General features: G+C 47.8%; 1 protein-coding gene across 3 annotated transcripts in view; it reads right to left on the bottom strand.

The window, feature by feature from the left end:
• PLA2G4A (phospholipase A2 group IVA) overlaps positions 1–12,333 on the bottom strand; it is a 75,460-nt gene that overhangs the window by 42,118 nt on the left and 21,009 nt on the right. For all 3 annotated transcript variants that reach the window (XM_075422731.1, XM_075422732.1, XM_075422733.1), the window contains exon 4: positions 12,005–12,086. In XM_075422731.1, the coding sequence (XP_075278846.1) occupies positions 12,005–12,086 (82 nt within the window). The remainder of the gene's footprint in view (positions 1–12,004; positions 12,087–12,333) is intronic.

Genomic DNA, 12,333 nt, shown 5'->3' with positions numbered 1-12,333 from the left:
GCTTCCTGGAATCACTACACAAAATTGTGCCAGAACGCAGGGAACCAAGGCCCCTTGAAACCAAACAGCAAAATATCTGCTGAAATCCAAGTGACAAGATCCCATCCATTAAGCCTGGACATCGAGCACTGCTCTGGCAACACACCCGACAGACTTGCCCTGCCAAGAGACTGAAATTGTCTACAAAAGCTCGGTTTTTAACCAAAACACTGGTGCTAAACAGTGTTCTGGGCAAAACATCAACGCTTCCCTTTCCATGCTATTTTTCACGCTATTCTGTGATCAGCCTATGTATTACTGAACTGTAAGCTACAAAACTGACTCTTCCTTTCAAACACAAAGAGTGAGTGGTTTCCTATCTGTACCCCAAATCCCAGAGCACGTGGAAACCCCGCGCCACCGCACAGCCGGCACCCAGCTGCCATTACTAACTTCCTATCATGCAGGCTCCAAACCCGTGTCGAAACAGAAACTAAACCCAAGGCACGGAACAACTAAACTTAGAAAAATCAGTCTTCGTAACTCAGTAATGCCAAGCCGCCCCCTCATTCCCCATCTTTATTATCTTTTCTAACCCGAGGCAGAGTTAATCATCTGCCCTTTCATGTTTGAAAGTTTATTTTGTGCTCTTTTCAATTAAGAAAATGAAAATCTATTTTTTTTATAACTTCCTTCTTCCGATAAAGAGGAAAAATACTGGAAGGCTGTGTGCTCTGATTAAGATATTGCTATAAGCTACACTGTATTAATCAAAATCTTACTCCTCGTTAGTGGTTGGGGACCAAAAACTAGCTCCCAACAATCTGGCATGTAACATACCGGTATTAATTTCACTTATTTCAAAACACTGAAGTTGTCAAACGCAGATAAAACCGAGAGAGCGTGTATCCTTGCGTATGCATGTACTTACTCCTGTTTGTGTTTTTGCTACTTGATTTTGCCAGCTATGTTTCTCAAAAAAACTAATCTGAAAACGCAAGTGAAAAGCAGCTTGATCACTGCTGCTATCTGTATTTCGATTTTAAAAGGAAGCATCTCGATGAAATGGTTTATGGGTCAAAAGGTGATGTTTTGTGAGTGTAATCAAAACAAGAGAATTATGTATGTCGAGAAAACAGTGGTGGAATTGCTCTTTTCTTTTAGCAGCCCACTTCAAACACCAACCACGGGCTTTTTGAAAGCAGCAGCGTGTAAGAACTGGTACGTCTTCCTCATGACACTGCTGAAGGAAGCGAAGGTCCTGCACAGCTCCGCGCGGCTCCGGGCTACTCTTTGCGCAAGCACTCTCGCACGACTCCCCCACCATCTGCAGGCTAGCTGCCTGCAGCGCATCTCGCCTTTTACATGCCGGTGAAGCTGGGAAGGTTTGCCAAAGGACACGTTGACTGCCACAAGACAGTGACTGCCCGGTACGATCCCGCAGTCCTCTCCTCCCGGCACTCCAGTTACGGCACGCACCTCAACGCGTGCGCAGCTCCGCGTCACGCTTCTCCCAGCATCAGAGCTCCACGCGCGGCGGCATGGAGAGCGCTCCGGGACCGAGGGACCAGACTCTGTCAGCATTGCTCAGGAAAAAACGAATATGAGCTGACTATTAAGTACAAGTGTTTCTAAACCCCCACCTCTACACTGAAAAACAAAACTCGGAGTTTCAGCACTGACACCAAGGGAACTAACAGGGGTCCTGGAATTAGCGGCTTACAGCTAGATGAGTTACAAAGGTCAGTCACAAAATAGTCATCATAATCTTTTTGTGAGATTTACAGCATCCACCCAATCTCTGGGGGCTGAAGACAGATACGCAACAACAAAAGCAGAGCTGGCATCTAAACTGTTATTTTTAAACAGTTCAGAAATGTCTGAGAGGTAGGAAGCAAGGAGTCAAGAACTTTTTCTCGTTTGATTTATCTCCTGCTTAAGTAATTGCTATAGAATTCCATCTCTAAATTACATTATGAATCATGAAGTGAAACACATAACGGACAGTAATTAGGATCAATCATTTTCACATTACAAATGACTAATGTTTTAAGCAATCTGTCTATTAAAGAAACCTGTAAAATTTTCTACAGTGACTGGAAACCACTTGATCTTATGTTACGGATCTGGTGAGATGACTGTCATCAGGCCCCCATATTAATACAATTAATATTTCAGTCATATAATTAATATTTCAGTCATTCCAATTTCAATTATTTCAATAGCGTAATAGACATAAAGACACAATAGAAAGCCTGTTCAAATATAAAATACCAAGGATGAAGCTGCCACCATCACACCTTAAATTTTATCTCATTTGTCCAGCAAAAGTTGGAAAAAATTCAAAGTTCTTAAAGCATTCCAAAATCTGGTTTGCTACAAAAGAATTCTGCACCATAAGAATTTGTCTTTTTTCTCTCCACATGAGTATGTCAAACGCTTGTGACTGTAATGGATATTAAATAAAACTATATTAACTTTAACTGCACTTAACACATGCTTCACCACTACAGAACGCACAGGATCTGCAGATCCCACGTTTATGCAATTACAGGAATATTCCAGCAAGCACATGGCAGAACGTCCTTAAAGAACGACGTTAGTTTGGTTCGTTAAGAGTTTTTCGCCTTCTGGTTAACCAACACCCTCCACCCCTCAGTGCAACCTCATTCACAAACTCTTCCTAGGACCCACAGGACCATCTCTGCCTACTTCCCACCGGTCTCCTCGCTTACTGCGCTGCGGTGCAACCTCCTTACGTGAAGTTACGCGGAGCCGAGCGGCTTGACGGAGGCCAAGCTGACAGCGGGACCTGCTGGGTACCTCCCTCTCCGCCGAGGGGAAGGAAGGCGAGGACGCGGCCATGCCCTGTGCTGGGGACGGGGGCTGGCGCGGGCTGCGCAGCGCACACCGCGGCTGCCTGGCCCCAGGCCTCCTCGCAGTTTTACGGAAGCTCTCCAACCTACCGTTCACCCAGAGGAACCCACAGCACGGAGCATGCAGGCGTTGTCAGCGGGCTGAGCGTTAACTAGTCTCGATCACACTAAACCAGCAGGGCACGAGCTACACAGATCTCTTCCTAGGCCAGAACCATATTTTTGTTGTGTGCTTAAAAACAGTAACCGAGTTTTTATTCAGATCGTGAATTTTACAGGGCTCGCTGGACAATACGCTCCACGGTGGCACAGAAATATGATTTGGTCTCTCTGCCACAGTCAGGCAAAAGCGTAACGCATTTTAAAATTATGTTTTTTCCCAGTTTAATGTGATTTTCCAGTTTAAAAAACAGAATTCTTAAAAACCATCTTTATCAATAATTGTCAAATGTCATTAATTCCCAAATAATTACTGATTCCCAAGCAACATATTAACAAATATATGGATTATTAGATTTTTGGCTCACACCGCTGCAGACTAGGGAAAGGACAGACTAACACGAGGCCCTTAGAAAAGGTGTCTCTGGTGTTCAAGAGAACACGGGTGCCACTAATCAATTAATTAACTCGGCATCAGACGGGCAAGGGGGAATGAAGCAAGGCAGAGTGGCCACGTGCCCCGCGGCACAGGCAGTGATGGCTCCTGGCCGGCGACCGGAGCGGGGGGATGGCCAACACCGAGCAGGACGCAGCGCTCCGGCTCGGACATGGGCTCACGCACCCTCCCCGCCAAGGCACGGGCAGCAAACACGCCCGCAGAGGCTGCGCGGCGCAGGCTGGCGGCGCGGTTTTGGAAGCCAAGCAGCTCTTCTCCCACCCGAAGAGGTGGAGCCCAGGAATGCCAGGAGCAGAACTGGCTCCGTCAGGCTGCCCCGGACAAAAGCACCTCGTCAGCCTCTTGGGCAATCTTTGGGCTAAAAACTGCCTCCAGCCCTCCATTCAACACCCCAAAACCCCGCAGCAGCCAGCAGCGACAGGGCCGAACGTCTGATCTCTCTTTTTAGGTTTGTTCTGAATTTCCACTGTCAAAGAGGACTGCAGCTGGGTCCGCTACGATCCAGGGCTCCTGTTCACATGGAGCAGGTACTTCGAGAGTCTCCAAAGAGACACAGTCATAGCCCCGCAGTAATACTAAGAGCCTGGAGACATGCCAGCAGGCCACAGGGAACCCCAAACACCCAGGAGCACTCACAGAGATCACCAGTAAGGGGTCCCAAGGAGGGGGTGACAGGGTATTTACTGCCTGTGTTTAAGGCACTACAGGGAATGCCACGGCTTTTGGCCTTCATCTTCAAGAGGGATTTTGCAAAGGGGATGACGCAGTGTGAGCTTTCATGAGCGGAAGGTGACTACACGTGAAGTAAGGCAGATTCCAAAGCAGCAGCTATGCAATGAGAAATCCTGCAATTGGGTAATAAGTTTATAAGTTTATTAGAGATTGTAAGTGCCTTTTATTACAGTGCTTTTCATCTCCGGCCTTACTTAAGCGAAGAGAAGAGCCGAGCTCCCAGCACCGGCACTGCACTACCACCCAGTTTACTGGGGTGGGACAGCACTACCTGTTTCGCTGATCCAGCCTTGAAAGAGGAAAAAATCCAGAAAATCCAGCTCAGCCCTTCAGCAGGTTCAAAACAAATTTATAGAAGAGCCAAAGCAAACAAACAAAAAAATACTAACTTCTCTAGGTTATCTGTCCAGATCCCTTTGCAGACAGGCAGCAGTGAAAAGCAACTAAAGTATTAGCTCGCAACAGCCCAGAGAATTGGTTTTCTAGTAGTGTGCCAGAATCTCAGGGGTTTGGAGTTCTTTTTAATTAATTGAAATGCCTAGCTCTTAAGAGCTTTTTCATTGTTAAACTTGTGAAACATTTCACTCTGCCAAGGCAGAGAGCGGCAGGAGGGAAGGAAGAGGCGGCATGGCAGCCCAGCTCAGCCGTGACCATGGGCCCATGGCAACGCCAGATCTGGGCAGCGATAGTTTAGGTTTAGGCACATCATCACATTCCTGGTAAATTACTCAAAACCCACACTATGACTTTTATTCCAGATTTATGTTAGCTGATGGAGTATAGATTACTCCTAGTCTGGCATAAAGTCTGCTAACACAAATTGAAGCTGGCAGTGTTTTCTGAATCCACAGAACAAGTTTACACTGGATCCGTGTTTGGTATCATGAGGCTTTAGAGGTTTTGGTCCAGCACCAGCAGCTCCAGCGATTGATTTACTGTATCGCTGAAGTGCAGCCTCCAGGCCTCTGCGCGAGAAGAGGCTCCTCCCTTGGCTGTTTAATTCAGACGATTGTCAGGAATGTTTGAAAAACCTGGAGCTGCTGTCACTGGGCAGAACGGTAGCTAAGGATGGGCTCAGGCTGGACACGTAAACATCAAAGTAAAACCATCACCATTGCTACTGCGAGCAACTGCTGCGCTGTTCAGTTGGGATTTTACAGGCACTTCATTTACAGGACTAAAGAATGGATTGCAAAGCATTTAGAACAGCAACAGAGAAGGCTTCAAATCACACTCTTAAAAAAAAAAAGAGTAGTAGATAGCAACCTGCAGAACTCCTCATCAGAAGAGCTGTAGATGAGAAGACTTGCATGCACTCAAGGAAAACCAGTGAAGTTGATGCTCCTACTTACATCAGCAGCACAGCCAGCTCTGGGAGTCCCTTACCGAAGGCAGCCAAGTGCTTGGAGATGATCAGAGGAAAGCATCGCGTGCCTATCCTGTTCATATCTTTCCTTCATATCTAACTACGACTGACGTTCTTCCTGATTCCCCCTTAGGATTAGGCATTAGCCCAAAGCTGACAACTTCAAAGCCCTCCCTGGGAAGGAGGATGAGAAGGAAAAGAAAAAGCAGGAAGAAATCAAATCATTGCAGAGGAGAACCAGAATAAAAGGAGGGAGACCCCCTCCTACATGGAGGGAGCAAAAGGCTCAAACTGGAGAAACAGTGGTGTCCACAACGCCCTGCAGCACAGCCCCACCACAAAGTTCTGCCTGGAGACATGACAACACATGGACCAGAAACAGCTCCTGATCACCAGCAAGCTCCACTCTCCTGGGGCGGCAGCTGGTCACAGCACGGCAAGGGCAGGGAGGCAAGGAGGCCCTTCAGTCAGAGGATCAGGCAAGATGGATGCTCGGTCTAAGCCAGCATGGCTGCTTTGATGTTACCATTACGGATTCCTCTGCGATGAAAACAAGTTTTCACTTCATTTTACAGAAACAGCCCCTCCCCAGTTACTGCATGGCAAGTATTCGGAGACAGAATTTGGTTCTCATCGAAAAGATGTATTTGCAACTATAAAGAGCAGCATTTTCTGGATCCATTTTATCACAGAACACGAGCTGGTTTCCAACACAGCTTCCACCTCCCAGCACCCCTTCTGGCTAACCCTACAATGGGGCAAAAATATTGCACGTGTCTAGGAAACGGAAATCATGGCTATAGCTGCCTCAGTGTTAGACTGAGATCTGCAGCAGACATTTCACGAGCAGTTGTTAGCAGCATTGTTCATTTTTGAGGACATGCAGCTTTCAAGGATATATTTCAGTACCAGCCTACGGCTATAGAGCCAGGCAGCTGCCGCGGCTGGTGATGGAGCACAGACCACTACAGGACACGATCAGCAACAGGGCAAGTACAAGGGCTGTTGGAAGAGTCAACCCAAAAGCAGTTGCTGAAGCCCACAGAGCTTGGTCATCTTGGGACTCAGTTGCCCATCCAGGTCACCCTAGCACAGACTGGAGCAGCACGCATCCATACGGGAACATTTCTACGTCCTTCCTGCAAGATACTTCCAGCGCTCCCCCTCTGCTTTGCTCTGTCAGGCAGGCAGTACATCTTGTGGCTCCTGCCCACGTGAAGATCTGCATCTGCAGCTTGTAGGACCTGGAAGATTGACCAGCTCTGACCTACTTTCTCCAGGCTGTCAGCCTGGCAAAGGGGAGGAGTTTGGCTTGTTTTCCTCTTAGAGCTCCCTTGCAAAAATCAGGTCCTGCTTCACAGCCTTGCAGGAAGAGCATTCTCCGATGACATTTCCACAGCTAGATCAAGTATACTGTAGCTAAGTCAGGGTGCAAGGCCAGCCAGCTGTGGTCCAGAGAACAGCTGGATTAGCCCTGAACGGCTGCTGTAACACAGACTGTTGTGTCCCTGCTCTAACACAAACAGGCAAATCTCCCATTCCTTCCCTTTCAGCCAGCTCAGATCTAAAACGCTGCATACACATTCCTAAACTGCACGAGACTGCTCTGACTCTGGCTTTAAAGACACCAGCTTCAACACCAAGAGCTACAGCTCACAGCAGCCTAACTGCAGTGGGAATGCATCCTTCATTCCAACTGGGTGGACAGAAACCGGGATAGAAGCTGAGTACTAGTGCCAGGAGCTATCCAAACTTTAGACGTTTTTATTTTTAAGAAAAGACTGTTTCCTTAAAATGCCCAGAACTGGTTATTGTCGTAACATCAAAAGTAGATGAAGCAAATGAAAGCTGCAAATCCTAAACAGGATTAAGCAAGATTGGTGATCATTAAGAGTAGAGTCATACAACTGGTTTTCTTTGTAGATGCTAGCAACTGTTTTGACAGCCAGTATACTTACAGAAATAAAGAAAAACAGATCTTTAAAGATGCAAGACAAATTTTACAATACTTCCTTTGGCCCAGTTTTCCACCAATCCCCCTGAAAATCCAGAAGAGGAGACATCCTATGGGAAGAACCACCACAGTTTGAAAGCACTTCTCTTCCAGAATGCCGCAGCTTGAGATTCTGGTCTTTTTTTACAAGTTCTTGTACCGTTATGGAAGGAAAGGCTTTATGGTATGATGTGGTATCTGGAATAGGTTCAAAACTAAACATTCTCTATATAAGAACTCACTGAACTAGAAGCAAGATCTTTTCCAAAAACTCCAGCCAAAGAAGTGATTTTACAAGGTCTTTTGACCCCTGCGACCAGCAGAAAGCTAGCAATTAAGATGATCACATCCTCGCCAAACCCGCACAGATTTTGCGATATCCTATCTCGTACTGGGTTTACATGGCAGGTTTTGGGCAGCAGGGGGGCAGGGACGCTGCAGGGGTGCCTTCTGTGAGAAGACACCAGAAGCTGTCCCCAGTGTCCGACAGAGCCAGCTTCAGCTGGCTGCAAGACGGACCAGCTGCAAGCCAAGGCTGAGCCCACCAGCAGCACTGGCGGCACCTCTGTGACAACGTATTTAAGAAAGGGTGAAAAACACGGGACAGCAGCTGTGAGAGGAAGGAGAAAACGTGAGAGAAGCAACTCTGCAGACACCAGGTTAGTGAAGAGGGAGGGGAACGAGGTGCTCCAGGCGCCGGAGCAGATATTCCCCCGCAGTCACCCAGGTCACACCCCCCCAGCCCACAGAGGACCATGGTGGAGCAGAGATCCACGCTGCAGCCCGTGGAGATCCCACATTGGAGCAGGCAGGCATGCCCCGAAGGCAGCCACAGCCTGCACAGAGCCCACGCCGGAGCAGATTTTCTGGCAGGCACTGTGGCATGGGGGGACCCACGCTGGAGCAGCCTGCTCCCAAAGGACTGCACTCCGTGGAAAGGAGCCATGTCGGAGCAGTTCGTGAAGGACTGCAGCCCATCGGAAGGGCCCACGCTGGAGAAGGTCATGAAGGAGTTTAAGCTGTGGGAGGGACCACATGTGAGAGCAGGGGAAAAGTGCGAGGAGGAAGAAGCAGCAGAGACATGTTGTGAACTGGATGCAGCCCCCATTCCCTGTGCCCCTGCATCACCTGGGGAGGATGTTGAAGAGTCAGGAGTGACACAGAGCCTGGGAAGAAAGGGGGGGGAGGGGGAAGGGTTTTTTAGTTTTATTTCTAACTATTCTGCTCTGTTGCTCTGTTACAATTAAATGGCAATAACTTAGTTTCCTCAAACTGAGTCTGTTTTGCCTGTGACAGTAACAGGTAAGTGACCTCCCTGTCCTCATCTCGGCCCCCCGTGAGCTTCTCGTTGTATTTTCTGCCCCTGTCCTGTTGATGGAGGGGGGAGTGACACGGCGGCTTGATGGGCAGCCGGTGGCCAGCCAAGGCCAACCCACCACACATCTGCTGCAGCTGCTCACCTCCAGCCTTCCAGCCTGTAAAGAGGCTTTGCCAGCAGAGCTGAGCGCAGCTATTAGAGCAGCAGCCAATGAAACAGAATTTAAATGTTTTGTAAAGATACGGCTGCATTGATCGGACGTTGACAGGAAGGTACCTAGGATGTGAGGGTCACCTTGAAAGGGACACCAGAGATTAAACTAAGCGAAATCAGTAGAGGAAGTACTCCTACAGGAAGGCAGCAGTAAGTGGGCAGCCACCTGAAACAAGAGACTTGACTGAACTCCTGGGAAAGAGGGAATCTGCTCTCCAAACATCCCCCGCCCCCAGACACCCCGGGTCACGCGTTCTTACAGTTATTCTCCTTTATCACACAGTCACAGAACGACAAACTGGTGTAAGTACACCAACTTCCGTCATATTTGACAAGCATTTGCATGGAAAATTTCTATGATGCAATTATTGCTGTTCTCTTTTATTTTGATGCGCCTTATCAGCGAGAAACAAAAGCAGCTACTGTAGCTTAGCTGCTCAGACCCTGGGATGACCCAGATTCAGATTTGATTGCTTGTCTTTGTCAGAACACCCTACAGAAGTTTTAAAGCTTACAGAAACAATGGGAAATCTCAGCCAAACAAAATAAAAATGGAGGGCTGGAAGCTATCCTAAGCTCCAGCTTTCTCTGTTGTTCCAGCGACCCAGATCAGCCAGGACACTAAAAAATACGCCTTGAACCAGTAGTGCTGCTCGTGTGAACTGTTCCCTCAAGGAAACGCAGTGTCTGTGGAAGTGACGGTGTAGTGGGCATCTATCACCTAGTTTAAGGGATGACACAACTATTTATGCTCTCCATTAATGAAGAGCTCAAGAAATCTTGGAAAATTTGCTTAAAATACTGCCTGCCTCCCCAGCCTAGGCTTGAGGAGACAATGGTGTGGATAGCTATGCCAGAGAAGCCAGGCCCTCCATGCCCACCCACAGAGATGGGGCACCACACACACTAGACCTCTCACCTAAAACTCCTTGAGCAGAGGCAAAATTCTAAGCACTTCCACACATTTGATAAACTTAGATTTACTCAGATCTTTCACAGCTATTCCAGAAAGCCTTGTAACAGAAAAAAAAAAATCAAAACATTATACAAAGTCTCTCATGTCCCCAGGACCCCCATCACCACCATAACGTAAAATTACCTCTCTTGACCACAGAGCAGTCACTGTCTACACAAAGTGGAGCAACAACAGCAAAATAAACCAGGAGAAACCTACCAGAAGAGCCAACTGCTTGGTAGTGTCTGTCATGGGAGAGCGACGCCCCGGTACCCACCCCAACCACAGCATCTCATAACCACCCTCCCTGGTAGTGAATCCTATCCTGCAGATCAGCAGCTCAGTGTAAAAGTTCAGAAATTCCTTCAACAAGTTACAGTTTTGACAAAACAAACAAACAAAAATATTTAGATATATAGGCTGGCACAATCACCTAAAGGCCCTCCACCGCTCACAGCATCATGCATCTTTCTTAAGCATTTCACATGATTACTGATTTGACCCAATAGCTTCCAGCCTACAACACACCACGTTTTGTATATAGATGTGATATAAAAACATTTTTCACTTTCCCAAAGCCAGAAGCAACCATCTGTTTTTTTTCCACTTTGAGGGATTTGCCAGGCCTCCAGACTCTGGGTGCCTCGGGCTTCGGAGCCATTGTAGCTGCCTCAGACAGGAAACCAAGCAGATTTCAGGGGCCCTTGAGCACAGTTCTGTCAGGTTTTATCAAAATAAAAAGTTCTTCCTGGGGAGCTTCTCGGTTTTGATGATTCTGTAAGATAAGCATTTTGTCTGGAAAAAACCCAACTATATTAATAGATATTTGGGACTTCTGTTACAGGGCCATACTTGTGCTGGGTGGAGGGGGAGGCACACCATGATATTCTGCCTTTCTTCACCCTTTCCACTCTCCCTTTACTATCACCTCATGGGGTCCTCACTTCAACCCCCTTTATTCCCTTCCCATGTCCCCCACACCGTCTCACACCAGAGACCTCTGTGTCCCAGAACCTGTCTCTCTCTTTCCATTAATTTTCCTCCCAACTGCCCCTCCCTCCTACCCCCAAGTTTGTAATTAGTGCCTACTGCTGATACTAAAAACCCCAGCTGTTAATCCGCTAAAGCAAAGCCGAGCGTCAGAGCAGCTGCCTTATTTGACCTGAAATCAGTTTCCAGGAGCGTGCTGGGAGAGCAACCACGGCCGTCAAACGAGCCCGACGGGCGCGCAGGAGCCGGGCACACACTCGCAGCCCAGCTGGCGGCCGCGGGCTGCGCATGAGGCACGGCGCAGAGGCGACCCGACAGCAACCCGCCCATCATCCAGGCAGCAGGAATGCTCTTTTCACAGACTCAGCCGAGGTATTTCTCTCTCTCTCACCCCCTGAAGAGCAGAAAAGTGTTTTCACGGGTCATTCTTCCTAGTGGCTTCCAGCTCAGCTACTGAGCCCGGTGGCTCGGAAGCCTCAGAGAAAGGAGAAGCAGCGCTGGTGTCCTGCACAGCTCTCCACCATAAGCTCTGCTATCTGTTTCAGATTTTTTTCCTTCTCGCTGCATTGACTCAGCAGAGCTCTGGGCTTTTTTCTTTTTAAGCGTTCCCACCACCAAACCACAGCCTTTTGAAGATACAGCAATTGCCAGTTTCACTACACAGAACAGCACTTCCGACTGAGCCAAAAAACGAAGTGTAGGTGTTGCTTGCTTGTTGGAAAATTGTTTACAACTCACTCTGCTCTTTTGGATCAATGGAAAGGAGCGGCAAATCTGCTTTCTGAGTTAGAATGAGTGAGCGATGAAATGGGTACCTTGCCCGAGCTTTAACAAGCAAGACAAACAAAAAAGCCACCAACTCAGTAACAAACATTGACTGTATGACAAGCTTGATGTGTCATCTCCCCCGGCCTACGGCAACAGTCTCCTGGAAGAAAGAGGCAGAATAGAAAGAGTAATACTCACGCATGTCACCAATCGCTCCTTTTGTGACATTGGTGGCTTTCCTTACTGTCACAGTGAATATGTGTGAATACTGGTGCTCCACCTGGAAGTCAGAGAGTTAGAGGTGATTAAGCTCCAGCAGCAAAAACCACCTACCAAAACAGGTTTCACTTTGTCCAAAAACAGAGAGAGAAATCACCCAGCCAAAACGTAAGTGAAGCTCATACTGGATAGAGCATCTCAAAGCTGCACTGCACCCCGTAGCTTTACTGAAAGGTCAGACCTTATACCAGCGCTGCTTGATTTTCCTGCAGCCACACCTACTAATCTTAATGAATAACACTCCTCCT

This window comes from Opisthocomus hoazin, chromosome 6 (genome assembly GCF_030867145.1).
Source record: "Opisthocomus hoazin isolate bOpiHoa1 chromosome 6, bOpiHoa1.hap1, whole genome shotgun sequence".
Lineage (NCBI taxonomy): Eukaryota > Metazoa > Chordata > Aves > Opisthocomiformes > Opisthocomidae > Opisthocomus > Opisthocomus hoazin.
Note: the sequence above shows the minus strand (reverse complement) of the source record. Positions and strands in the feature narration are given on the sequence as shown.